The 26,105-nt window shown below is 43.8% G+C and overlaps 1 protein-coding gene across 1 annotated transcript in view; it reads right to left on the bottom strand.

Annotated features, from left to right (window-relative positions):
• Positions 1-26,105, bottom strand: part of LOC135571845 (netrin receptor UNC5A-like) — a 414,728-nt gene that overhangs the window by 142,365 nt on the left and 246,258 nt on the right. Inside the window, 1 exon segment of the mRNA XM_065019018.1 lies at positions 16,835-16,999. Coding sequence (XP_064875090.1) covers positions 16,835-16,999 — 165 coding nt within the window.

The following is a 26,105-nucleotide window of genomic DNA, read 5'->3' as shown; positions in this document are numbered from 1 at the left end:
ACAGTCCCTGTTTGATCTGTGTTAAACACTGGGGTTCTGTAACAGTCCCTGTTTGATCTGCAGTAAACACTGGGGTTCTATAACAGTCCCTGTTTGATCTGCGTTAAACACTGGGGTTCTGTAACAGTCCCTGTTTGATCTGCAGTAAACACTGGGGTTCTATAACAGTCCCTGCTCTGATCTGCGTTAAACACTGGGGTTCTGTAACAGTCCCTGTTTGATCTGCAGTAAACACTGGGGTTCTATAACAGTCCCTGCTTTGATCTGCAGTAAACACTGGGGTTCTGTAACAATCCCTGCTCTGATCTGCAGTAAACACTGGGGTTCTGTAACAGTCCCTGCTTTGATCTGCAGTAAACACTGGGGTTCTGTAACAGTCCCTGTTTGATCTACAGTAAACACTGGGGTTCTGTAACAGTCCCTGTTTGATCTACAGTAAACACTGGGGTTCTATAACAGTCCCTGTTTGATCTGCAGTAAACACTGGGGTTCTGTAACAGTCCCTGTTTGATCTGTGTTAAACACTGGGGTTCTGTAACAGTCCCTGTTTGATCTGCAGTAAACACTGGGGTTCTATAACAGTCCCTGTTTGATCTGCGTTAAACACTGGGGTTCTGTAACAGTCCCTGTTTGATCTGCAGTAAACACTGGGGTTCTATAACAGTCCCTGCTCTGATCTGCGTTAAACACTGGGGTTCTGTAACAGTCCCTGTTTGATCTGCAGTAAACACTGGGGTTCTATAACAGTCCCTGCTCTGATCTGCGTTAAACACTGGGGTTCTGTAACAGTTCTTTATTTGATCTGCAGTAAACACTGGGGTTCTGTAACAGTCCCTGTTTGATCTGCAGTAAACACTGGGGTTCTGTAACAGTCCCTGCTTTGATCTGCGTTAAACACTGGGGTTCTGTAACAGTCCCTGTTTGATCTGCAGTAAACACTGGGGTTATGTAACAGTCCCTGTTTGATCTGCGTTAAACACTGGGGTTCTATAACAGTCCCTGTTTGATCTGCAGTAAACACTGGGGTTCTGTAACAGTCCCTGTTTGATCTGCAGTAAACACTGGGGTTCTATAACAGTCCCTGTTTGATCTGCGTTAAACACTGGGGTTCTACAACAGTCCCTGCTTTGATCTGCAGTAAACACTGGGGTTCTGTAACAGTCCCTGCTTTGATCTGCAGTAAACACTGGGGTTCTGTAACAGTCCCTGTTTGATCTGCGTTAAACACTGGGGTTCTATAACAGTCCCTGTTTGATCTGCGTTAAACACTGGGGTTCTGTAACAGTCCCTGTTTGATCTGCAGTAAACACTGGGGTTCTGTAACAGTCCCTGTTTGATCTGCGTTAAACACTGGGGTTCTGTAACAGTCCCTGTTTGATCTACAGTAAACACTGGGGTTCTGTAACAGTCCCTGTTTGATCTGCAGTAAACACTGGGGTTCTATAACAGTCCCTGTTTGATCTGCGTTAAACACTGGGGTTCTATAACAGTCCCTGTTTGATCTGCGTTAAACACTGGGGTTCTGTAACAGTCCCTGTTTGATCTGTGTTAAACACTGGGGTTCTATAACAGTCCCTGCTCTGATCTGCAGTAAACACTGGGGTTCTGTAACAGTCCCTGTTTGATCTACAGTAAACACTGGGGTTCTGTAAGAGTCCCTGTTTGATCTGCGTTAAACACTGGGGTTCTATAACAGTCCCTGCTCTGATCTGCAGTAAACACTGGGGTCCTGTAACAGTCCCTGTTTGATCTGCAGTAAACACTGGGGTTCTATAACAGTCCCTGCTCTGATCTGCAGTAAACACTGGGGTTCTATAACAGTCCCTGTTTGATCTGCGTTAAACACTGGGGTTCTATAACAGTCCCTACTCTGATCTGCAGTAAACACTGGGGTTCTGTAACAGTCCCTGCTCTGATCTGCAGTAAAGACTGGGGTTCTATAACAGTCCCTACTCTGATCTGCAGTAAACACTGGGGTTCTGTATCAGTCCCTGCTTTGATCTGCGTTAAACACTGGGGTTCTACAACAGTCCCTGTTTGATCTGCAGTAAACACTGGGGTTCTGTAACAGTCCCTGTTTGATCTGCAGTAAACACTGGGGTTCTGTAACAGTCCCTGTTTGATCTGCAGTAAACACTGGGGTTCTATAACAGTCCCTGCTCTGATCTGCAGTAAACACTGGGGTTCTATAACAGTCCCTGTTTGATCTGCGTTAAACACTGGGGTTCTATAACAGTCCCTACTCTGATCTGCAGTAAACACTGGGGTTCTGTAACAGTCCCTGCTCTGATCTGCAGTAAAGACTGGGGTTCTATAACAGTCCCTAATCTGATCTGCAGTAAACACTGGGGTTCTGTATCAGTCCCTGCTTTGATCTGCGTTAAACACTGGGGTTCTACAACAGTCCCTGCTCTGATCTGCGTTAAACACTGGGGTTCTGTATCAGTCCCTGTTTGATCTGCAGTAAACACTGGGGTTCTGTATCAGTCCCTGTTTGATCTGCGGTAAACACTGGGGTTCTGTAACAGTCCCTGCTCTGATCTGCGTTAAACACTGGGGTTCTGTAACAGTCCCTGTTTGATCTGCAGTAAACACTGGGGTTCTGTAACAGTCCCTGCTTTGATCTGCTAACACTGGGGTTCTGTAACAGTCCCTGCTTTGATCTGCGCTAAACACTGGGGTTCTACAACAGTCCCTGCTCTGATCTGCGTTAAACACTGGGGTTCTGTATCAGTCCCTGTTTGATCTGCAGTAAACACTGGGGTTATGTATCAGTCCCTGTTTGATCTGCGTTAAACACTGGGGTTCTGTAACAGTCCCTGCTTGATCTGCGTTAAACACTGGGGTTCTGTAACAGTCCCTGTTTGATCTGCAGTAAACACTGGGGTTCTGTAACAGTCCCTGTTTGATCTGCGTTAAACACTGGGGTTCTATAACAGTCCCTGCTTTGATCTGCGTTAAACACTGGGGTTCTGTAACAGTCCCTGCTCTGATCTGCGTTAAACACTGGGGTTCTGTAACAGTCCCTGCTTTGATCTGCGTTAAACACTGGGGTTCTGTAACAGTCACTGTTTGATCTGCAGTAAAGACTGGGGTTCTGTAACAGTCCATGTTTGATCTGCAGTAAACACTGGGGTTCTGTAACAGTCCCTGCTTTGATCTGCAGTAAACACTGGGGTTCTGTAACAGTCCCTGTTTGATCTGCGTTAAACACTGGGGTTCTATAACAGTCCCTGTTTGATCTGCGTTAAACACTGGGGTTCTACAACAGTCCCTGCTTTGATCTGCAGTAAACACTGGGGTTCTGTAACAGTCCCTGCTTTGATCTGCAGTAAACACTGGGGTTCTGTAACAGTCCCTGTTTGATCTGCGTTAAACACTGGGGTTCTATAACAGTCCCTGTTTGATCTGCGTTAAACACTGGGGTTCTGTAACAGTCCCTGTTTGATCTGCAGTAAACACTGGGGTTCTGTAACAGTCCCTGTTTGATCTGCAGTAAACACTGGGGTTCTATAACAGTCCCTGTTTGATCTGCGTTAAACACTGGGGTTCTATAACAGTCCCTGTTTGATCTGCGTTAAACACTGGGGTTCTGTAACAGTCCCTGTTTGATCTGTGTTAAACACTGGGGTTCTATAACAGTCCCTGCTCTGATCTGCAGTAAACACTGGGGTTCTGTAACAGTCCCTGTTTGATCTACAGTAAACACTGGGGTTCTGTAACAGTCCCTGTTTGATCTGCGTTAAACACTGGGGTTCTGTAACAGTCCCTGCTCTGATCTGCAGTAAACACTTGGGTTCTATAACAGTCCCTACTTTGATCTGCAGTAAACACTGGGGTTCTATAACAGTCCCTGCTTTGATCTGCAGTAAACACTGGGGTTCTGTAACAATCCCTGCTCTGATCTGCAGTAAACACTGGGGTTCTGTAACAGTCCCTGCTTTGATCTGCAGTAAACACTGGGGTTCTGTAACAGTCCCTGTTTGATCTACAGTAAACACTGGGGTTCTGTAACAGTCCCTGTTTGATCTACAGTAAACACTGGGGTTCTATAACAGTCCCTGTTTGATCTGCAGTAAACACTGGGGTTCTGTAACAGTCCCTGTTTGATCTGTGTTAAACACTGAGGTTCTGTAACAGTCCCTGTTTGATCTGCAGTAAACACTGGGGTTCTATAACAGTCCCTGTTTGATCTGCGTTAAACACTGGGGTTCTGTAACAGTCCCTGTTTGATCTGCAGTAAACACTGGGGTTCTATAACAGTCCCTGCTCTGATCTGCGTTAAACACTGGGGTTCTGTAACAGTCCCTGTTTGATCTGCAGTAAACACTGGGGTTCTATAACAGTCCCTGCTTTGATCTGCAGTAAACACTGGGGTTCTGTAACAATCCCTGCTCTGATCTGCAGTAAACACTGGGGTTCTGTAACAGTCCCTGCTTTGATCTGCAGTAAACACTGGGGTTCTGTAACAGTCCATGTTTGATCTACAGTAAACACTGGGGTTCTGTAACAGTCCCTGTTTGATCTACAGTAAACACTGGGGTTCTATAACAGTCCCTGTTTGATCTGCAGTAAACACTGGGGTTCTGTAACAGTCCCTGTTTGATCTGTGTTAAACACTGGGGTTCTGTAACAGTCCCTGTTTGATCTGCAGTAAACACTGGGGTTCTATAACAGTCCCTGTTTGATCTGCAGTAAACACTGGGGTTCTATAACAGTCCCTGTTTGATCTGCGTTAAACACTGGGGTTCTGTAACAGTCCCTGTTTGATCTGCAGTAAACACTGGGGTTCTATAACAGTCCCTGCTCTGATCTGCGTTAAACACTGGGGTTCTGTAACAGTCCCTGTTTGATCTGCAGTAAACACTGGGGTTCTATAACAGTCCCTGCTCTGATCTGCGTTAAACACTGGGGTTCTGTAACAGTTCTTTATTTGATCTGCAGTAAACACTGGGGTTCTGTAACAGTCCCTGTTTGATCTGCAGTAAACACTGGGGTTCTGTAACAGTCCCTGCTTTGATCTGCGTTAAACACTGGGGTTCTGTAACAGTCCCTGTTTGATCTGCAGTAAACACTGGGGTTATGTAACAGTCCCTGTTTGATCTGCGTTAAACACTGGGGTTCTATAACAGTCCCTGTTTGATCTGCAGTAAACACTGGGGTTCTGTAACAGTCCCTGTTTGATCTGCAGTAAACACTGGGGTTCTGGGGTTTGATCTGCGTTAAACACTGGGGTTCTACAACAGTCCCTGCTTTGATCTGCAGTAAACACTGGGGTTCTGTAACAGTCCCTGCTTTGATCTGCAGTAAACACTGGGGTTCTGTAACAGTCCCTGTTTGATCTGCGTTAAACACTGGGGTTCTATAACAGTCCCTGTTTGATCTGCGTTAAACACTGGGGTTCTGTAACAGTCCCTGTTTGATCTGCAGTAAACACTGGGGTTCTGTAACAGTCCCTGTTTGATCTGCGTTAAACACTGGGGTTCTGTAACAGTCCCTGTTTGATCTACAGTAAACACTGGGGTTCTGTAACAGTCCCTGTTTGATCTGCAGTAAACACTGGGGTTCTATAACAGTCCCTGTTTGATCTGCGTTAAACACTGGGGTTCTATAACAGTCCCTGTTTGATCTGCGTTAAACACTGGGGTTCTGTAACAGTCCCTGTTTGATCTGTGTTAAACACTGGGGTTCTATAACAGTCCCTGCTCTGATCTGCAGTAAACACTGGGGTTCTGTAACAGTCCCTGTTTGATCTACAGTAAACACTGGGGTTCTGTAAGAGTCCCTGTTTGATCTGCGTTAAACACTGGGGTTCTGTAACAGTCCCTGCTCTGATCTGCAGTAAACACTTGGGTTCTATAACAGTCCCTACTTTGATCTGCAGTAAACACTGGGGTTCTATAACAGTCCCTGCTTTGATCTGCAGTAAACACTGGGGTTCTGTAACAATCCCTGCTCTGATCTGCAGTAAACACTGGGGTTCTGTAACAGTCCCTGCTTTGATCTGCAGTAAACACTGGGGTTCTGTAACAGTCCCTGTTTGATCTACAGTAAACACTGGGGTTCTGTAACAGTCCCTGTTTGATCTACAGTAAACACTGGGGTTCTATAACAGTCCCTGTTTGATCTGCAGTAAACACTGGGGTTCTGTAACAGTCCCTGTTTGATCTGTGTTAAACACTGGGGTTCTGTAACAGTCCCTGTTTGATCTGCAGTAAACACTGGGGTTCTATAACAGTCCCTGTTTGATCTGCGTTAAACACTGGGGTTCTGTAACAGTCCCTGTTTGATCTGCAGTAAATACTGGGGTTCTATAACAGTCCCTGCTCTGATCTGCGTTAAACACTGGGGTTCTGTAACAGTCCCTGTTTGATCTGCAGTAAACACTGGGGTTCTATAACAGTCCCTGCTCTGATCTGCGTTAAACACTGGGGTTCTGTAACAGTTCTTTATTTGATCTGCAGTAAACACTGGGGTTCTGTATCAGTCCCTGTTTGATCTGCAGTAAACACTGGGGTTCTGTAACAGTCCCTGCTCTGATCTGCGTTAAACACTGGGGTTCTGTAACAGTTCTTTATTTGATCTGCGTTAAACACTGGGGTTCTGTAACAGTCCCTGTTTGATCTGCAGTAAACACTGGGGTTCTATAACAGTCCCTGTTTGATCTACAGTAAACACTGGGGTTCTGTAACAGTCCCTGTTTGATCTGCAGTAAACACTGGGGTTATGTAACAGTCCCTGTTTGATCTGCGTTAAACACTGGGGTTCTATAACAGTCCCTGTTTGATCTGCAGTAAACACTGGGGTTCTGTAACAGTCCCTGTTTGATCTGCAGTAAACACTGGGGTTCTATAACTGTCCCTGTTTGATCTGCGTTAAACACTGGGGTTCTATAACAGTCCCTGTTTGATCTGCGTTAAACACTGGGGTTCTGTAACAGTCCCTGTTTGATCTGCAGTAAACACTGGGGTTCTGTAACAGTCCCTGCTTTGATCTGTGTTAAACACTGGGGTTCTATAACAGTCCCTGTTTGATCTGCGTTAAACACTGGGGTTCTGTAACAGTCCCTGTTTGATCTGCAGTAAACACTGGGGTTCTGTAACAGTCACTGTTTGATCTGCAGTAAAGACTGGGGTTCTGTAACAGTCCCTGTTTGATCTGCAGTAAACACTGTGGTTCTGTAACAGTCCCTGTTTGATCTGTGTTAAACACTGAGGTTCTGTAACAGTCCCTGTTTGATCTGCGTTAAACACTGGGGTTCTATAACAGTCCCTGTTTGATCTGCAGTAAACACTGGGGTTCTGTAACAGTCCCTGTTTGATCTGTGTTAAACACTGGGGTTCTGTAACAGTCCCTGTTTGATCTGTGTTAAACACTGGGGTTCTATAACAGTCCCTGTTTGATCTGCAGTAAACACTGTGGTTCTGTAACAGTCCCTGCTTTGATCTGCAGTAAACACTGTGGTTCTGTAACAGTCCCTGTTTGATCTGTGTTAAACACTGAGGTTCTGTAACAGTCCCTGTTTGATCTGCAGTAAACACTGGGGTTCTATAACAGTCCCTGTTTGATCTGCAGTAAACACTGGGGTTCTGTAACAGTCCCTGTTTGATCTGTGTTAAACACTGGGGTTCTATAACAGTCCCTGTTTGATCTGTGTTAAACACTGAGGTTCTGTAACAGTCCCTGTTTGATCTGCGTTAAACACTGGGGTTCTATAACAGTCCCTGTTTGATCTGCAGTAAACACTGTGGTTCTGTAACAGTCCCTGTTTGATCTGTGTTAAACACTGTGGTTCTGTAACAGTCCCTGTTTGATCTGCAGTAAACACTGGGGTTCTGTAACAGTCACTGTTTGATCTGCAGTAAAGACTGGGGTTCTGTAACAGTCCCTGATTTGATCTGTGTTAAACACTGGGGTTCTGTAACAGTCCCTGTTTGATCTGCAGTAAACACTGGGGTTCTGTAACAGTCACTGTTTGATCTGCAGTAAAGACTGGGGTTCTGTAACAGTCCCTGTTTGATCTGCAGTAAACACTGTGGTTCTGTAACAGTCCCTGTTTGATCTGTGTTAAACACTGAGGTTCTGTAACAGTCCCTGTTTGATCTGCGTTAAACACTGGGGTTCTATAACAGTCCCTGTTTGATCTGCAGTAAACACTGGGGTTCTGTAACAGTCCCTGTTTGATCTGTGTTAAACACTGTGGTTCTGTAACAGTCCCTGTTTGATCTGCAGTAAACACTGTGGTTCTGTAACAGTCCCTGCTTTGATCTGCAGTAAACACTGTGGTTCTGTAACAGTCCCTGTTTGATCTGTGTTAAACACTGAGGTTCTGTAACAGTCCCTGTTTGATCTGCGTTAAACACTGGGGTTCTATAACAGTCCCTGTTTGATCTGCAGTAAACACTGGGGTTCTGTAACAGTCCCTGCTTTGATCTGTGTTAAACACTGGGGTTCTATAACAGTCCCTGTTTGATCTGCGTTAAACACTGGGGTTCTGTAACAGTCCCTGTTTGATCTGCAGTAAACACTGGGGTTCTGTAACAGTCACTGTTTGATCTGCAGTAAAGACTGGGGTTCTGTAACAGTCCCTGTTTGATCTGCAGTAAACACTGTGGTTCCCTGTTCTGTAACAGTCCCTGTTTGATCTGTGTTAAACACTGAGGTTCTGTAACAGTCCCTGTTTGATCTGCGTTAAACACTGGGGTTCTATAACAGTCCCTGTTTGATCTGCAGTAAACACTGTGGTTCTGTAACAGTCCCTGCTTTGATCTGCAGTAAACACTGTGGTTCTGTAACAGTCCCTGTTTGATCTGTGTTAAACACTGGGGTTCTATAACAGTCCCTGTTTGATCTGCGTTAAACACTGGGGTTCTATAACAGTCCCTGTTTGATCTGCAGTAAACACTGGGGTTCTATAACAGTCCCTGTTTGATCTGCAGTAAACACTGGGGTTCTATAACAGTCCCTGCTTTGATCTGCAGTAAACACTGGGGTTCTATAACAGTCCCTGTTTGATCTGCAGTAAACACTGTGGTTCTGTAACAGTCCCTGTTTGATCTGCAGTAAACACTGTGGTTCTGTAACAGTCCCTGTTTGATCTGTGTTAAACACTGGGGTTCTATAACAGTCCCTGTTTGATCTGTGTTAAACACTGTGGTTCTGTAACAGTCACTGTTTGATCTGCGTTAAACACTGGGGTTCTATAACAGTCCCTGTTTGATCTGCAGTAAACACTGGGGTTCTGTAACAGTCCCTGTTTGATCTGTGTTAAACACTGGGGTTCTGTAACAGTCCCTGTTTGATCTGTGTTAAACACTGGGGTTCTATAACAGTCCCTGTTTGATCTGCAGTAAACACTGTGGTTCTGTAACAGTCCCTGCTTTGATCTGCAGTAAACACTGTGGTTCTGTAACAGTCCCTGTTTGATCTGTGTTAAACACTGAGGTTCTGTAACAGTCCCTGTTTGATCTGCGTTAAACACTGGGGTTCTATAACAGTCCCTGTTTGATCTGCAGTAAACACTGGGGTTCTGTAACAGTCCCTGTTTGATCTGTGTTAAACACTGGGGTTCTATAACAGTCCCTGTTTGATCTGTGTTAAACACTGAGGTTCTGTAACAGTCCCTGTTTGATCTGCGTTAAACACTGGGGTTCTATAACAGTCCCTGTTTGATCTGCAGTAAACACTGTGGTTCTGTAACAGTCCCTGTTTGATCTGTGTTAAACACTGTGGTTCTGTAACAGTCCCTGTTTGATCTGCAGTAAACACTGGGGTTCTGTAACAGTCACTGTTTGATCTGCAGTAAAGACTTGGGTTCTGTAACAGTCCCTGCTTTGATCTGTGTTAAACACTGGGGTTCTGTAACAGTCCCTGTTTGATCTGCAGTAAACACTGGGGTTCTGTAACAGTCACTGTTTGATCTGCAGTAAAGACTGGGGTTCTGTAACAGTCCCTGTTTGATCTGCAGTAAACACTGTGGTTCTGTAACAGTCCCTGTTTGATCTGTGTTAAACACTGAGGTTCTGTAACAGTCCCTGTTTGATCTGCGTTAAACACTGGGGTTCTATAACAGTCCCTGTTTGATCTGCAGTAAACACTGGGGTTCTGTAACAGTCCCTGTTTGATCTGTGTTAAACACTGTGGTTCTGTAACAGTCCCTGTTTGATCTGCAGTAAACACTGTGGTTCTGTAACAGTCCCTGCTTTGATCTGCAGTAAACACTGTGGTTCTGTAACAGTCCCTGTTTGATCTGTGTTAAACACTGAGGTTCTGTAACAGTCCCTGTTTGATCTGCGTTAAACACTGGGGTTCTATAACAGTCCCTGTTTGATCTGCAGTAAACACTGGGGTTCTATAACAGTCCCTGTTTGATCTGTGTTAAACACTGGGGTTCTATAACAGTCCCTGTTTGATCTGCGTTAAACACTGGGGTTCTGTAACAGTCCCTGTTTGATCTGCAGTAAACACTGGGGTTCTGTAACAGTCACTGTTTGATCTGCAGTAAAGACTGGGGTTCTGTAACAGTCCCTGTTTGATCTGCAGTAAACACTGTGGTTCTGTAACAGTCCCTGTTTGATCTGTGTTAAACACTGAGGTTCTGTAACAGTCCCTGTTTGATCTGCGTTAAACACTGGGGTTCTATAACAGTCCCTGTTTGATCTGCAGTAAACACTGGGGTTCTGTAACAGTCCCTGTTTGATCTGCAGTAAACACTGGGGTTCTGTAACAGTCCCTGTTTGATCTGTGTTAAACACTGTGGTTCTGTAACAGTCCCTGTTTGATCTGTGTTAAACACTGTGGTTCTGTAACAGTCCCTGTTTGATCTGCGTTAAACACTGGGGTTCTATAACAGTCCCTGTTTGATCTGCAGTAAACACTGTGGTTCTGTAACAGTCCCTGCTTTGATCTGCAGTAAACACTGTGGTTCTGTAACAGTCCCTGTTTGATCTGTGTTAAACACTGGGGTTCTATAACAGTCCCTGTTTGATCTGCGTTAAACACTGGGGTTCTATAACAGTCCCTGTTTGATCTGCAGTAAACACTGGGGTTCTATAACAGTCCCTGTTTGATCTGCAGTAAACACTGGGGTTCTATAACAGTCCCTGCTTTGATCTGCAGTAAACACTGGGGTTCTATAACAGTCCCTGTTTGATCTGCAGTAAACACTGTGGTTCTGTAACAGTCCCTGTTTGATCTGCAGTAAACACTGTGGTTCTGTAACAGTCCCTGTTTGATCTGTGTTAAACACTGGGGTTCTATAACAGTCCCTGTTTGATCTGTGTTAAACACTGTGGTTCTGTAACAGTCACTGTTTGATCTGCGTTAAACACTGGGGTTCTATAACAGTCCCTGTTTGATCTGCAGTAAACACTGGGGTTCTGTAACAGTCCCTGTTTGATCTGTGTTAAACACTGGGGTTCTGTAACAGTCCCTGTTTGATCTGTGTTAAACACTGGGGTTCTATAACAGTCCCTGTTTGATCTGCAGTAAACACTGTGGTTCTGTAACAGTCCCTGCTTTGATCTGCAGTAAACACTGTGGTTCTGTAACAGTCCCTGTTTGATCTGTGTTAAACACTGAGGTTCTGTAACAGTCCCTGTTTGATCTGCGTTAAACACTGGGGTTCTATAACAGTCCCTGTTTGATCTGCAGTAAACACTGGGGTTCTGTAACAGTCCCTGTTTGATCTGTGTTAAACACTGGGGTTCTATAACAGTCCCTGTTTGATCTGTGTTAAACACTGAGGTTCTGTAACAGTCCCTGTTTGATCTGCGTTAAACACTGGGGTTCTATAACAGTCCCTGTTTGATCTGCAGTAAACACTGTGGTTCTGTAACAGTCCCTGTTTGATCTGTGTTAAACACTGTGGTTCTGTAACAGTCCCTGTTTGATCTGCAGTAAACACTGGGGTTCTGTAACAGTCACTGTTTGATCTGCAGTAAAGACTTGGGTTCTGTAACAGTCCCTGCTTTGATCTGTGTTAAACACTGGGGTTCTGTAACAGTCCCTGTTTGATCTGCAGTAAACACTGGGGTTCTGTAACAGTCACTGTTTGATCTGCAGTAAAGACTGGGGTTCTGTAACAGTCCCTGTTTGATCTGCAGTAAACACTGTGGTTCTGTAACAGTCCCTGTTTGATCTGTGTTAAACACTGAGGTTCTGTAACAGTCCCTGTTTGATCTGCGTTAAACACTGGGGTTCTATAACAGTCCCTGTTTGATCTGCAGTAAACACTGGGGTTCTGTAACAGTCCCTGTTTGATCTGTGTTAAACACTGGGGTTCTATAACAGTCCCTGTTTGATCTGTGTTAAACACTGAGGTTCTGTAACAGTCCCTGTTTGATCTGCGTTAAACACTGGGGTTCTATAACAGTCCCTGTTTGATCTGCAGTAAACACTGTGGTTCTGTAACAGTCCCTGTTTGATCTGTGTTAAACACTGTGGTTCTGTAACAGTCCCTGTTTGATCTGCAGTAAACACTGGGGTTCTGTAACAGTCACTGTTTGATCTGCAGTAAAGACTTGGGTTCTGTAACAGTCCCTGCTTTGATCTGTGTTAAACACTGGGGTTCTGTAACAGTCCCTGTTTGATCTGCAGTAAACACTGGGGTTCTGTAACAGTCACTGTTTGATCTGCAGTAAAGACTGGGGTTCTGTAACAGTCCCTGTTTGATCTGCAGTAAACACTGTGGTTCTGTAACAGTCCCTGTTTGATCTGTGTTAAACACTGAGGTTCTGTAACAGTCCCTGTTTGATCTGCGTTAAACACTGGGGTTCTATAACAGTCCCTGTTTGATCTGCAGTAAACACTGGGGTTCTGTAACAGTCCCTGTTTGATCTGTGTTAAACACTGTGGTTCTGTAACAGTCCCTGTTTGATCTGCAGTAAACACTGTGGTTCTGTAACAGTCCCTGCTTTGATCTGCAGTAAACACTGTGGTTCTGTAACAGTCCCTGTTTGATCTGTGTTAAACACTGAGGTTCTGTAACAGTCCCTGTTTGATCTGCGTTAAACACTGGGGTTCTATAACAGTCCCTGTTTGATCTGCAGTAAACACTGGGGTTCTATAACAGTCCCTGTTTGATCTGTGTTAAACACTGGGGTTCTATAACAGTCCCTGTTTGATCTGATCTGCGTTAAACACTGGGGTTCTGTAACAGTCCCTGTTTGATCTGCAGTAAACACTGGGGTTCTGTAACAGTCACTGTTTGATCTGCAGTAAAGACTGGGGTTCTGTAACAGTCCCTGTTTGATCTGCAGTAAACACTGTGGTTCTGTAACAGTCCCTGTTTGATCTGTGTTAAACACTGAGGTTCTGTAACAGTCCCTGTTTGATCTGCGTTAAACACTGGGGTTCTATAACAGTCCCTGTTTGATCTGCAGTAAACACTGGGGTTCTGTAACAGTCCCTGTTTGATCTGCAGTAAACACTGGGGTTCTGTAACAGTCCCTGTTTGATCTGTGTTAAACACTGTGGTTCTGTAACAGTCCCTGTTTGATCTGTGTTAAACACTGTGGTTCTGTAACAGTCCCTGTTTGATCTGCGTTAAACACTGGGGTTCTATAACAGTCCCTGTTTGATCTGCAGTAAACACTGTGGTTCTGTAACAGTCCCTGCTTTGATCTGCAGTAAACACTGTGGTTCTGTAACAGTCCCTGTTTGATCTGTGTTAAACACTGGGGTTCTATAACAGTCCCTGTTTGATCTGCGTTAAACACTGGGGTTCTATAACAGTCCCTGTTTGATCTGCAGTAAACACTGGGGTTCTATAACAGTCCCTGTTTGATCTGCAGTAAACACTGGGGTTCTATAACAGTCCCTGCTTTGATCTGCAGTAAACACTGGGGTTCTATAACAGTCCCTGTTTGATCTGCAGTAAACACTGTGGTTCTGTAACAGTCCCTGTTTGATCTGCAGTAAACACTGTGGTTCTGTAACAGTCCCTGTTTGATCTGTGTTAAACACTGGGGTTCTATAACAGTCCCTGTTTGATCTGTGTTAAACACTGGGGTTCTATAACAGTCACTGTTTGATCTGTGTTAAACACTGGGGTTCTGTAACAGTCCCTGTTTGATCTGTGTTAAACACTGGGGTTCTATAACAGTCACTGTTTGATCTGCGTTAAACACTGGGGTTCTGTAACAGTCCCTGTTTGATCTGTGTTAAACACTGGGGTTCTATAACAGTCACTGTTTGATCTGTGTTAAACACTGGGGTTCTGTAACAGTCACTGTTTGATCTGCGTTAAACACTGAGGTTCTGTAACAGTCCCTGCTTGATCTGTGTTAAACACTGTGGTTCTGTAACAGTCCCTGCTTTGATCTGCAGTAAACACTGTGGTTCTGTAACAGTCCCTGCTTTGATCTGCAGTAAACACTGTGGTTCTGTAACAGTCCCTGCTTTGATCTGCAGTAAACACTGTGGTTCTGTAACAGTCCCTGCTTTGATCTGCAGTAAACACTGTGGTTCTGTAACAGTCCCTGCTTTGATCTGTGTTAAACACTGTGGTTTTATCCCTTTTCAAGTCAATCTGCCTTTCAGCCCATGGCTGACTGTGTGCAGCCCTTGACTACAAGCCACTGATGCAGACCTTTGTAAAAAGTCTAATAAATCCATGCAATGTAGCCGACAACTTCACAATAAATCCATTATTTATTTTAGACAGGTCTAAAGAAACATGATATTAAGAAAAGGCATTTGGAAATTGCTCCCAAGGATGAACCAGACTTGTGGACATCTGCAATTTCTTTCTGACGTCTTGGCTGATTTCTTTTGATTTTCCAATGATGTCAAACAAAGACTGAGTTTGAAGGTAGTCCTTGAAATACATCCACAGGTACACCTCCAATTGACTCAAATAGTGTCAAATAGGCTATCAGAAGCTTCTAAAGCCATGACATCATTTTCTGGAATTTTCAAGCTGTTTAAAGGCACAGTCATCTTAGTGTATGTGAACTTCTGACCCTCTGGAATTGTGACAAAGTGAAATATAAGTCAAATAATCTGTCTGCAAACAATTGTTGGCAAAATTATTTGTGTCATGCACAAAGTAGATATTCTAACCGACTTGACAAAACTACAGTTTGTTAACAAGAAATATATGGAGTGGTTGAAAACGAGTTTTAATGACTCCAACCTAAGTGTATGTAGACTTCAAATGTAGGAACTATTATAAGCTTAATTTAGAGTTATTTATGTGACTTTAGTTGTTCTACAAATGTTGGACTATATGTTTTGATTTTGAATACATTATAAGGCTGCATGATGAGACTAATGATGATTTGAAAAAAAGTCTCATGAAAGGCATGAGCTCTGCTTTGTTTAGTTTTTTTTTGCACAGGCTGCACACACTTCATCAGTCTCTCATTCACAATTTGACAAGTACTTGATAATGCCTCGCGGGCAGCATCCTTTTTGTGTGGCCTAAAAAAAAACAGGCCTTTTGCAGCCAGTGGTCATTGTGACCTTGGACTGAATATAATATTAATTCTCTTCTTCCCGGCTTAGTGAAGCACCTCTCATCACATATCTCTCTCTCATATCTCAATTCTTATTAGCCAATGCCCTTCACATGAGCAGGTCCTTCTCACAGGCTACACATGAAGACAGACACGTCGACGTGCAACTACACATATTGAAGATGTTGGAAGAACTGTTCACATTTACTTTTCGTCAGCCAAGAAGATGAGTAGACCTAACGAACAGCAAAAGCACTAGCCTATGTCAATCTACTATGCCCCATAGTACAAAAGTCGGCCTATTCTGTTCTGTGCGATAAATAAATATTCCAAACATAGTCTGGGACAGTTGTGGTATGCAATAGATCCGTAAAATTAATACAACTACTAGAATAAAAAAAACTGTTCCCTATATAGATCACTGTTTCTGACCAGATCCCTATCTGCCCTAGTTCTCTATATAGATCACTGTTTCTGACCAGATCCCTATCTGCCCTAGTCAAGAATGACAGAACATTAAATGTGTCTTGCCGATGTTGTGGCTGAGGAAACAGATCAGAACGTTTAGCTTAAAATGTTGATAAACTATTAGGCTATTTATTCACAGACACAAGTGCAACGATGTGCACACTGCAGTAGGCTACAATCAATTATCGTGGAAAAAAACACCATTCTCAAAAGTGACAGCAAATGCGATTATACATGTAATAATTGTATGATAAAGGTGCATTTTAATGGTGAAAATTAACTTCCTCAAACTTGAAACTCCCACGCTGCTTATGGTAATGCCAGTTAGGCTCTACACACATACACAGCTCTCCATTGTAAAGCGACTTAATGTGCTTCATTTGAAGAACTAAACGATCACATGGAATTTGACTGCCATCATGACTCATGACTGCCGGTGTGGTGGTAACACGCTCACTGTAACAGGCCCTAGTCATAACTAAACACTAGAGGAGTTAAATGTACTTAACGACTCAAGGGAGCATCAAACATCAGACATGGCTGTTCTACAATGTAACATCACGCACGCACGCACGCACGCACGCACGCACACACACACACACACACACACACACACACACACACACAGAGAGAGAGAGAGGGAGAAGGAGACATCTACTTGCAACATTCAAGTACATGTGTACATTGATGTAAGGTGAAGAGTGGAAAAACAGTGGAAGTTAGAGATTGTGTGTGTGTGTGTGTGTGTGTGTGTGTGTGTGTGTGTGTGTGTGTGTGTGTGTGTGTGTGTGTGTGTGTGTGTGTGTGTGTGTGTGTGTGTGTGTGTGCGTGCGTGCGTGCGTGCGTGCGTGCGTGCGTGCGTGCGTGCGTGTGTGTGTCTATATTCAGGAAATATGTTTAATACTCACTCTGTAGACACTGTTGGCTGGTACAGTTGAGTGACTGGAGGTCGATGCCCTGGCAGTCTTTGCCCCCGGTGCCAGGCGAGGGCTGGGTACACTCTCTACTGCGCCACATGGAACAGTCCACTCCGCACTCAGACCAATTAGACCAATCACTCCAACCTCCATCTACTGAACACAGGGACAGGCACAGGGTCAGAGAGAGAGAGATACCACACACACACACACAGACCAGAGTCAGAGAGACAGAGATCAGAGTCAGAGTCAGAGAGACATAGACCAGGTACATACTATTAGGTATATACTATTAGGTACATACTATTAGGTACATACTATTAGGTACATACCATTAGGTACATACCATTAGGTATATACTATTAGGTACATACTATTAGGTATATACTATTAGGTACATACTATTAGGTACATACTATTAGGTACATACTATTAGGTACATACCATTAGGTACATACTATTAGGTACATAATATAAGGTACATACTATTAGGTACATACCATTAGGTACATACCATTAGGTATATACTATTAGGTACATACTATTAGGTATATACTATTAGGTACATACTATTAGGTACATACTATTAGGTACATACCATTAGGTACATACTATTAGGTACATACTATTAGGTACATACTATTAGGTACATACTATTAGGTACATACTATTAGGTACATACCATTAGGTATATACTATTAGGTACATACTATTAGGTACATACTATTAGGTACATACTATTAGGTACATACTATTAGGTACATACTATTAGGTACATACTATTAGGTACATACTATTAGGTACATACTATTAGGTACATACTATTAGGTACATACTATTAGGTATATAATATTAACTATGTCACATTAGGTTTATGATATTAGGTATATACTATTAGGTTTATTATATTAGGTATGTCATATTAAAAATATTAGGTATATCATATTAAGTACATAGTATTAGGTACATCATATTAGGTATATACTATTATATATGTAATATTAATAATACTAGTTATATCATATTAGATACATAGTATTAGGTACATCATATTAGATACATAGTATTAGGTATATACTATGAGGTAGTCACCTGGAATGCATTTCAATTAACAGGGGTGCCTTGTTAAAAGTACATGTGTGGAATTTTCTTCCTTCTTAATGCATTTGAGCCAATCAGTTGTGTTGTGACAAGGTAAGGGTGGTATACAGAAGATGGCCCTATTTGGTCAAGTAAAGCAAATAAAGCATCCCTTCCCCCATATGCCCCCCTAGGCACAACTACGACAACATAACCAACAAAAGCGGGTCACAACTCCTGCAGCTCTGTCACACGCTGGGTCTGTACATAGTCAATGGTAGGCTTCGAGGGGACTCCTATGGTAGGTACACCTACAGCTCATCCCTTGGCAGCAGTACTGAAGACTACTTTATCACTGACCTCAACCCAGAGTCTGTTAGAGCCTTCACAGTCAGCCCAGTGACACTCCTATCAGATAACAGCAAAATCACAGTCTACTTGAATAGAGCAATACTCAATCATGAGGCATCAAAGCCAAAGGAACTGAGTAACATTAAGAAATGCTATAGATGGAAGGAAAGTAGTGTGGACACCAACCAAAACATAATTAGTCAACAACAAATTCAATCCCTTTTAGACAACTTCCTGTACAAAACGTTTCACTGTAATAGTGAAGGTTTAAACTTGGTAGTAGAAAACCTAAACAGCATATTTGACCTATCAGCTTCCCTAATAAATAAATACATGTCAAACAGAAAACTGAAGAAAATGAACAACAAAGACAAACGGTTTGATGAAGAAGTCAAAAACCTAAGAAAGAAATTGAGAGACCTATCCAACTAAAGACATAGGGACCCAGAAAACCTGAGTCTACGCCTTCACTACGGTGAATCACTAAAACGATACAGAAATACACTACGGACAAGCTGAACCTTCACTACGGTGAATCACTAAAACGATACAGAAATACACTACGGACAAGCTGAACCTTCACTACGGTGAATCACTAAAACGATACAGAAATACACTACGGACAAGCTGAACCTTCAATACGGTGAATCACTAAAACTAAAACGATACAGAAATACACTACGGACAAGCTGAACCTTCACTACGGTGAATCACTAAAACGATACAGAAATACACTAAAGAAAAAGTAGGAACAGCACGTCAGAAATCAGCTCAATGTAATTGAAGAATCCATAGACTCTAACCACTTCTGGGAAAATTGGAAAACTCTAAACAGACAACAACATGGAAGTTATCTATCCAAAATGGAGATGTATAAAACCCTTCTCCAATCTTTTTTGGCCCTAAAACAAATTCCAATTGGCCATATTTCAACTCTTTAACATCATCCTTAGCTCTGGCATCTTCCCCACTATTTGGAACCAAGAACTGATCACCCCAATCCACAAAAGTGGAGACAAATTTGACCCCAATAACCAACGTGTCTCAACATCAACCTTGGGAAAATCCTTTGCATTATCAATACTTAACGAAAAAGTTCTCCAGGAGATGCTGAAGGACTTGTCGGACGTGTTCTTGAGCTGAACGGGAAACGACAAGGATGTCGTCGAGGTCGACAAACAGGAACCGATTCAGCATTTCCCGGAGCACATAGTTGATCAGGGCCTGGAACACCGTGTGAGCTTTGGTCAGTACGAATAGCATAACTAAGTACTCATAGTGCCCGCTAGCCATGTTAAAGGCTGTTTTCCAATTGTCTCCCTCCCGTATCCGAACCAGATGGTAGGCATTCCGGATGTCCAACTTAGAGAAGATGGTCATTGAAGAGTTTCGAAACCCGCGGAGATGAGTGATAGAGGGTAATATTTTAACATTTCATTAATGCCCCTGTAGTTGGGCGCAGAGTTTTGACCTTCTTCTCCACAGAAATACCCTGCGCTGGCGGACGAGGCCAATGGACAAATACTCCCTGAACGAGAGAGTTCTCAATGTACTCCTCCATAGCCTTGGTCTCTGGACCTGACAGGGAGTAAAGCCGGCTCCCGAGGGGGTGCCCTGGAGAAGGTCAATGGAGCATAGGGTCCATGAGGAGGAAGAGACCTAGCACGGGCCTTGTTGAATGTTTTCTCAGAGGTCCAGGTACTCAGGGGTAATGGCGGAGCGATCTAACACTTCTCTCAAGCCAGCAGGATGATGTCCCAGGGCAGGCTGGGCCGACTTAAGATGATGAGCATGGCGGGCTCCAACCCACGATAGAACCAGTCAGTCAGGGGATTGTGCTTCTTGAGCCATAAATATCCCAAAACCACAAGTACATGGGGAGATTCTATGAGCAGGAACTGCATAAACACACTGTGATTTCCTCGTAGGTCGATCGGAATCGGGTGACTCTGCCGATAGAGCGCCCATCCAACACTCTGACATCCATGGGAATAGAGAGGGGGTTTGAGTGGAGATACCCAGTTCTGACACCAAGTTAGCATCAATAAAGCTCTCATCAGCCCCAGAGTCAATGAGTACCTGGAGTGATTTGGCCTGGTCGCCTCACAACAGGGTGACATGGAGAAGGGTGCGAGTAATGGGGGATTGGAAAATCCCCGTACGGCTCACAAGAGTACTCGTACCTTATGATGAGCATGGACTTTTTAATGGACAGGTGGAAATATAAGGTAGTCTCGCAATATAGACAGCTCCTGGTGTTCAGTCTGCGTAAACGCTCATCCGGAGACAATCGAGCCCTTCACAGTAGCTTGGGCTCTAGAGAAGACCATCCTCTGCGATTCCCATGAGCACTCGGGTGACTTCGGATTCTCTCAGAAATTAGTTCAAGCACTCAGCCGCCAACGTGCGAAAATCCACTGTGTAGTCTGCCAGTCTTGACGTAGCTGGAGCAGTTTACGAGCAGCCTCTCTCCCGGACAACGGAGAATTGAACACTTTCCGTACTTCCTCCTCAAAGTCCTCCAGACTGAGGCAGACAAAACGCACCAAACATATGGAGCTTTTTGGATATAAAAATAATCTTTATCGAACAAAAGGAACATTTATTGTGTAACTGGGAGTCTCGTGAGTGCAAACATCCGAAGACCATCAAAGGTAAGCGATTCATTTTATTGCTTTTCTGACTTTCGTGACCAATCTACTTTGCTGCTAGCTGTTTGTAATGTTTTGTCTGCTGAGAGAGATGTAAACGCTTGGATAGCTTTTTGCTGTAAAGCTGTTTTGAAATCTGACACGCCAGGTGGATTAACAACAAGCTAAGCTCTGTTTTGCTATATTGCACATGTGATTTCATGAAAATTAAATATTTGTAGGAACTTAATTAGAATTTGGCGCTCTACAATTCTGCGGTGGTTGACGAAAATGATCCCGCGGGATGGATAAGGGATCAATAAGGCAATCAAACAAGCTAAGCGTAGGTATAGAGACAAAGTAGAGTCGTAATTCAACAGCTCAGACACGAGAGGTATGTGGCAGGGTCTACAGTCAATCACGGACTACAAAAAGAAAACCAGCCCTGTTGCAGACCCCGATGTCTTGATCCCAGACAAACTAAACAACTTATTTTCTCACTTTGTGTAACGGTTTTCTTCTGGTGAAACAGAGGCGGACCAAAATGCAGCGTGGTGGTTGTTCATGTTTAATCTATAAAGACACTATACATGAATAAACTAACAAAAACAATAAACGTGCGAAAATCTAAACAGCCCTATCTGGTGCAACCACAGAGACAGGAACAATCACCCACAAAACCCAACACAAAACAGGCTACCTAAATATGGTTCCCAATCAGAGACAATGACTAACACCTGCCTCTGATTGAGAACCATATCAGGCCAAACATAGAAATAGACAAACCAGACACACAACATAGAATGCCCACCCAGCTCACGTCCTGACCAACACTAAAACAAGGAAAACACATACGAACGATGGTCAGAACGTGACACTTTGAGAACAATACAGTGCCACCGACATGGCCCGCTACCAGAACCTGCAGGCTCTGCTTCACTGCAGCCAACAAGAGTAAAACATTTAAACCTGTTAACCCTCGCAAGGCTGCCGGCCCAGATGGCATCCCTAGCCGCATCCTCAGAGCATGCCCAGACCAGCATGCTGGGGTGTTTACGGACATATTCAATCAATCCCTATCCCAGTCTGCTGTTCCCACATGCTTCAAGAGGGCCACCATTGTTCCTGTTCCCAAGAAAGCTAAGGTAACTGAGCTAAACGACTACCGCCCCTTAGCACTAACTTCCGTCATCATGAAGAGCTTTGAGAGACTAGTCAAGGATCATATCATCTGCACCCTACCTGACACCCTAGACCCACTCCAATTTGCTTACCGCCCCAATAGGTCCACAGACGACGCAATAGCAATCACACTGCACACCGCCCTAACCCATCTGGACAAGAGGAATTCCTATGTAAGAATGCTGTTCATCGACTACAGCTCAGCATTTAACACCATAGTACCCTCCAAACTCATCATTAAGCTAGAGAATCTGGGTTTCGACCCCGCCCTGTGCAACTGGGTCCTGGACTTTCTGACGGGACACTTCAGGTGGTGAGAATAGGAAACAACATCTCCACCCCCTCAACACTGGGGCCCCACAAGGGTGCGTGCTCAGCCCTCTCCTGTACTCCCTGTTCACCCATGACTGCGTGGCCATGCACGCCTCCAACTCAATCATCAAGTTTGCAGACGACACTACAGTGGTAGGCTTGATTACCAACAACGATGAGACGACCTACAGGGAGGAGGTGAGGGCCCTCAGTGTCGAGTCAGAAAAATAACCTCACACTCAACATCAACAAAACAAAGGAGATGATTGTGGACTTCAGGAAACAGCAGAGGGAGCACCCACCTATCTACATCAACGGGACAGTAGTGGAGAAGGTGGAAAGTTCCTCAGCGTACACATCACGGACGAACTTAAATGGTCCACCCACACAGACAGCGTGGTGAAGAAGGCGCAACAGCGCCTCTTCAACCTCAGTAGGCTGAAGAAATTTGGCTTGTCACTAAAAACACTCACACATTTTCACAGATGCACCATCGAGAGCATCCTGTCGGGCTGTATCACTGCCTGGTACGGCAACTGCTCCGCCCACAACCGTAAGGCTCTCCAGAGGGTAGTGGTGAGGTCTGCACAACGCATCACCGGGGGCAAACTACCTGCCCTCCAGGACACCTACATCACCCGATGTCACAGGAAGGCCAAAAAGATAATCAATGACAACAACCACCCGAGCCACTGCCTGTTCACCCCGCTATCATCCAGAACGCGAGGTCAGTACAGGTACATCAAAGCTGGGACCGAGAGACTGAAAAACAGCTTCTACCTCAAGGCCATCAGACTGATAAACAGCCATCACTAAAATTGAGTGGCTGCTGCCAACATACTGACTCAAATCTTTAGTCACTTTAATAATTAAAAATTGGATGTAATAATTTACAATTGGATGTAATAAATGTATCACTAGTCACTTTAAATAATGCCACTTTATATACCCGACACCCTACATTATTCATCTCATATGTATATATTGTACTCTTTTCCATCTATTGCATCTTGCCTATGCCGTTCGGCTATCGCTCATCCATATATTTATATGTACATATTCTTATTCATTCAATTACACTTTTATTTTATTTGACCTTTATTTATCTAGACAAGTCAGTTAAGAACAAAACAAGTCAGTTAAGAACAAATTCTTATTTTCAATGATGGCCTAGGAACAGTGGGTTAACTGCCTGTTCAGGGGCAGAACGACAGATTTGTACCTTGTCAACTTGGGGGTTTGAGCCTTCCGGTTACTAGTCCAACGCTCTAACCACTAGGCTACAAGGTAGTTGTTGTGAAATTGTTAGATTACTTATTAGATGTTACTGCATGGCCAGAACTAGAAGCACAAGCATTTCACTACACTCGCATTAAAACCTGTTAAGGCTAGGCATAATCCTACCCCCTTTGGATGAATTGCGTGCCCATAGTAAATTGAAAAAAAATCTGTCCAAAATTGCTAATATATGCATATAATAATAATTACTGGATAGAAAAACACTCTAAAGCTTCTAAAACCGTTTGAATTATGTCTGTAAGTATAGCAGAACTCACAGGGCAGGCAATCTCCCAAACTATTTTTGGAATACTGAAAGTTGGGGCAACTTTGACGTCATCGCCCCCACCCTTCCCAACCAGCTATGGATCTGGAGACACTTTCTATGTCTTCCACTAGATGTCCTCATTCAGTAGAGTGTTTAATTGTGCAAATCCCGCGAGCTTTGACCCTTTGGGAGGCGAAAGAGTGGATGTTGCGAGAAAATACATGTGCGTTAGGGCGCGAATTGAACACAGACCTTCCTCTGTTCCAGCTTGCCTGAGAAGAAGTATGATTGTCCGGTTGAATTGAGAATTGTTTTGTACGTTTAGAACATCCTAAAGCTTGATTCTGCACTTAGTTTGACCAGTTTGGTCGACATATAATATGTAATTTTGAAGTTTTGATGCGCAACTGTTCGGGACCAGAAGTCATTTTGGATGCATTTCAGCTGAAAGTGGTAGCAGATGCTACTATAAGGACGCACGAACTGAAACAAAATGATGTATTGGGTAAGTATGACTCCTTCCACTACATTCTGATCGAAGAACATCAAAGGTAAGGGAATATTTATGTTGTAATTTTGTATTTCTGTTGACTCCAACATAGCGGAGAAATATTGCTTACGTCTGAGCGCCCTCTCAGGTTATTGCATAGTCAACTAATTCTGTAACGTGAAAAACAAATCTGACACAGCGGTTGCATTCAGAACCAGTGTATCTTTCTAACTATATGTAAAACATGTATCTTTAGTCAAAGTTTATGATGAGTATTTCTGTTATCTGGCGTAGCTTTCCATAATTTCTCCGGACATTTTTGATAATTTTATGAACATGGCGTCAATATAAACCGTGATTTATGGATATAAAATGCATATTATTGAACAAAACATAAACGTACTGTGTAACATGTCATATGACTGTCATCTGATGAAGATTTTCAAAAGGTTAGTGAATGATTTATTTTTTAATCCTGCTTTTATAATTTTATATTTTCTGGGACAAAATGGCTGCCTCTTGTCTTTGTTTCGGTGGTGGTCTAATATAAATATGTGCTGTGTTTTCGCCGTAAAACATTTAAAAAATCTGACATGCTGGGTAGATGAACAAGGCGTTTATCTTTCAGTTGAGGTATTGGACTTGTGAATGTGTGGAGGTTAAATAGTTCTAGGAATATTTTTGCATTCTGTGCGCCACCGTTTCAGCTGAACGGGGGGGTGTGGTACCCCCTGGGGAACCTGTACCGTTAACAGGTTTTAACATCATTTCACTACACTCGCATTAACCATGTGTATGTGACCAATACAATTTGATTTTGATTTGATGAGTGTGAATTCCATCTCTCTACCATCTCCTTCCTAGGGGATGTCATCGATGCAGCACATATACAGATGGATCCAGACAAAGTGAGAGCGGTGGTGGATTGGCCTCAACCCACGACCAGAGTGCAGCTGCAACGTTTCCTGGGTTCTGCTCATTTCTACCGCAGATTCATCCAGGTTTACAGAATCCAGGCTTCTCAGCACTCACCTCTCCCAAAGTTCCCTTCACATGGTCTCCAGCAGCTAACCAGGCATTCTCGGACCTCAAAAGTCGATTCACTACAGCCCCTATCTTAATCCATCCAGACCTGTCCCGTCAGTTTGTGGTGGAGGTCGACGCTTCGGATGTCAGAGTGGGGGCCGTCCTGTCCCAGAGTTCTGCCCAGGACCAAAAACTGCACCCCTGCACCTTCCTCTCCCATCGTCTTATCCCTGCTGAGAGGAACTATGATGTGGACAATCGAGAACTCCTCGCCGTCAAGATGGCGTTGGAGGAGTGGAGGCACTGGTTGGAGGGGGCGAAACACCCATTCTTAGTGTGGATTCTGGAATCTGGAATACCTCCGCACCGCCAAGTGCCTCAACTCTAGGCAGGCTCGTTGGGCCCTGTTATTCACTCGTTTCATTTTCACTCTCTCCTACAGCCCAGGGTCCAAGAACATGAAGCTTGACGGACTCTCACAGTTGTATTGCCCGCTGCTACTCCGTCTGACCCCGAGACCTACCTCCTGCCTAGCGGCTGCAGTCGTCTGGAGTATAAAGAGCCTGGTTCGTAAGGCGCAGTCTTCCCAGCCGGAAGCCAAGGGGGGTCTGGCTAACTGGATGTTTGTCCCGGACTCTGCATGTT

This window comes from Oncorhynchus nerka, linkage group LG5 (genome assembly GCF_034236695.1).
Source record: "Oncorhynchus nerka isolate Pitt River linkage group LG5, Oner_Uvic_2.0, whole genome shotgun sequence".
Taxonomy (NCBI): domain Eukaryota; kingdom Metazoa; phylum Chordata; class Actinopteri; order Salmoniformes; family Salmonidae; genus Oncorhynchus; species Oncorhynchus nerka.
The sequence above is the reverse complement of the archived record's forward strand: the minus strand, read 5'-3'. Positions and strand labels throughout refer to the sequence as shown.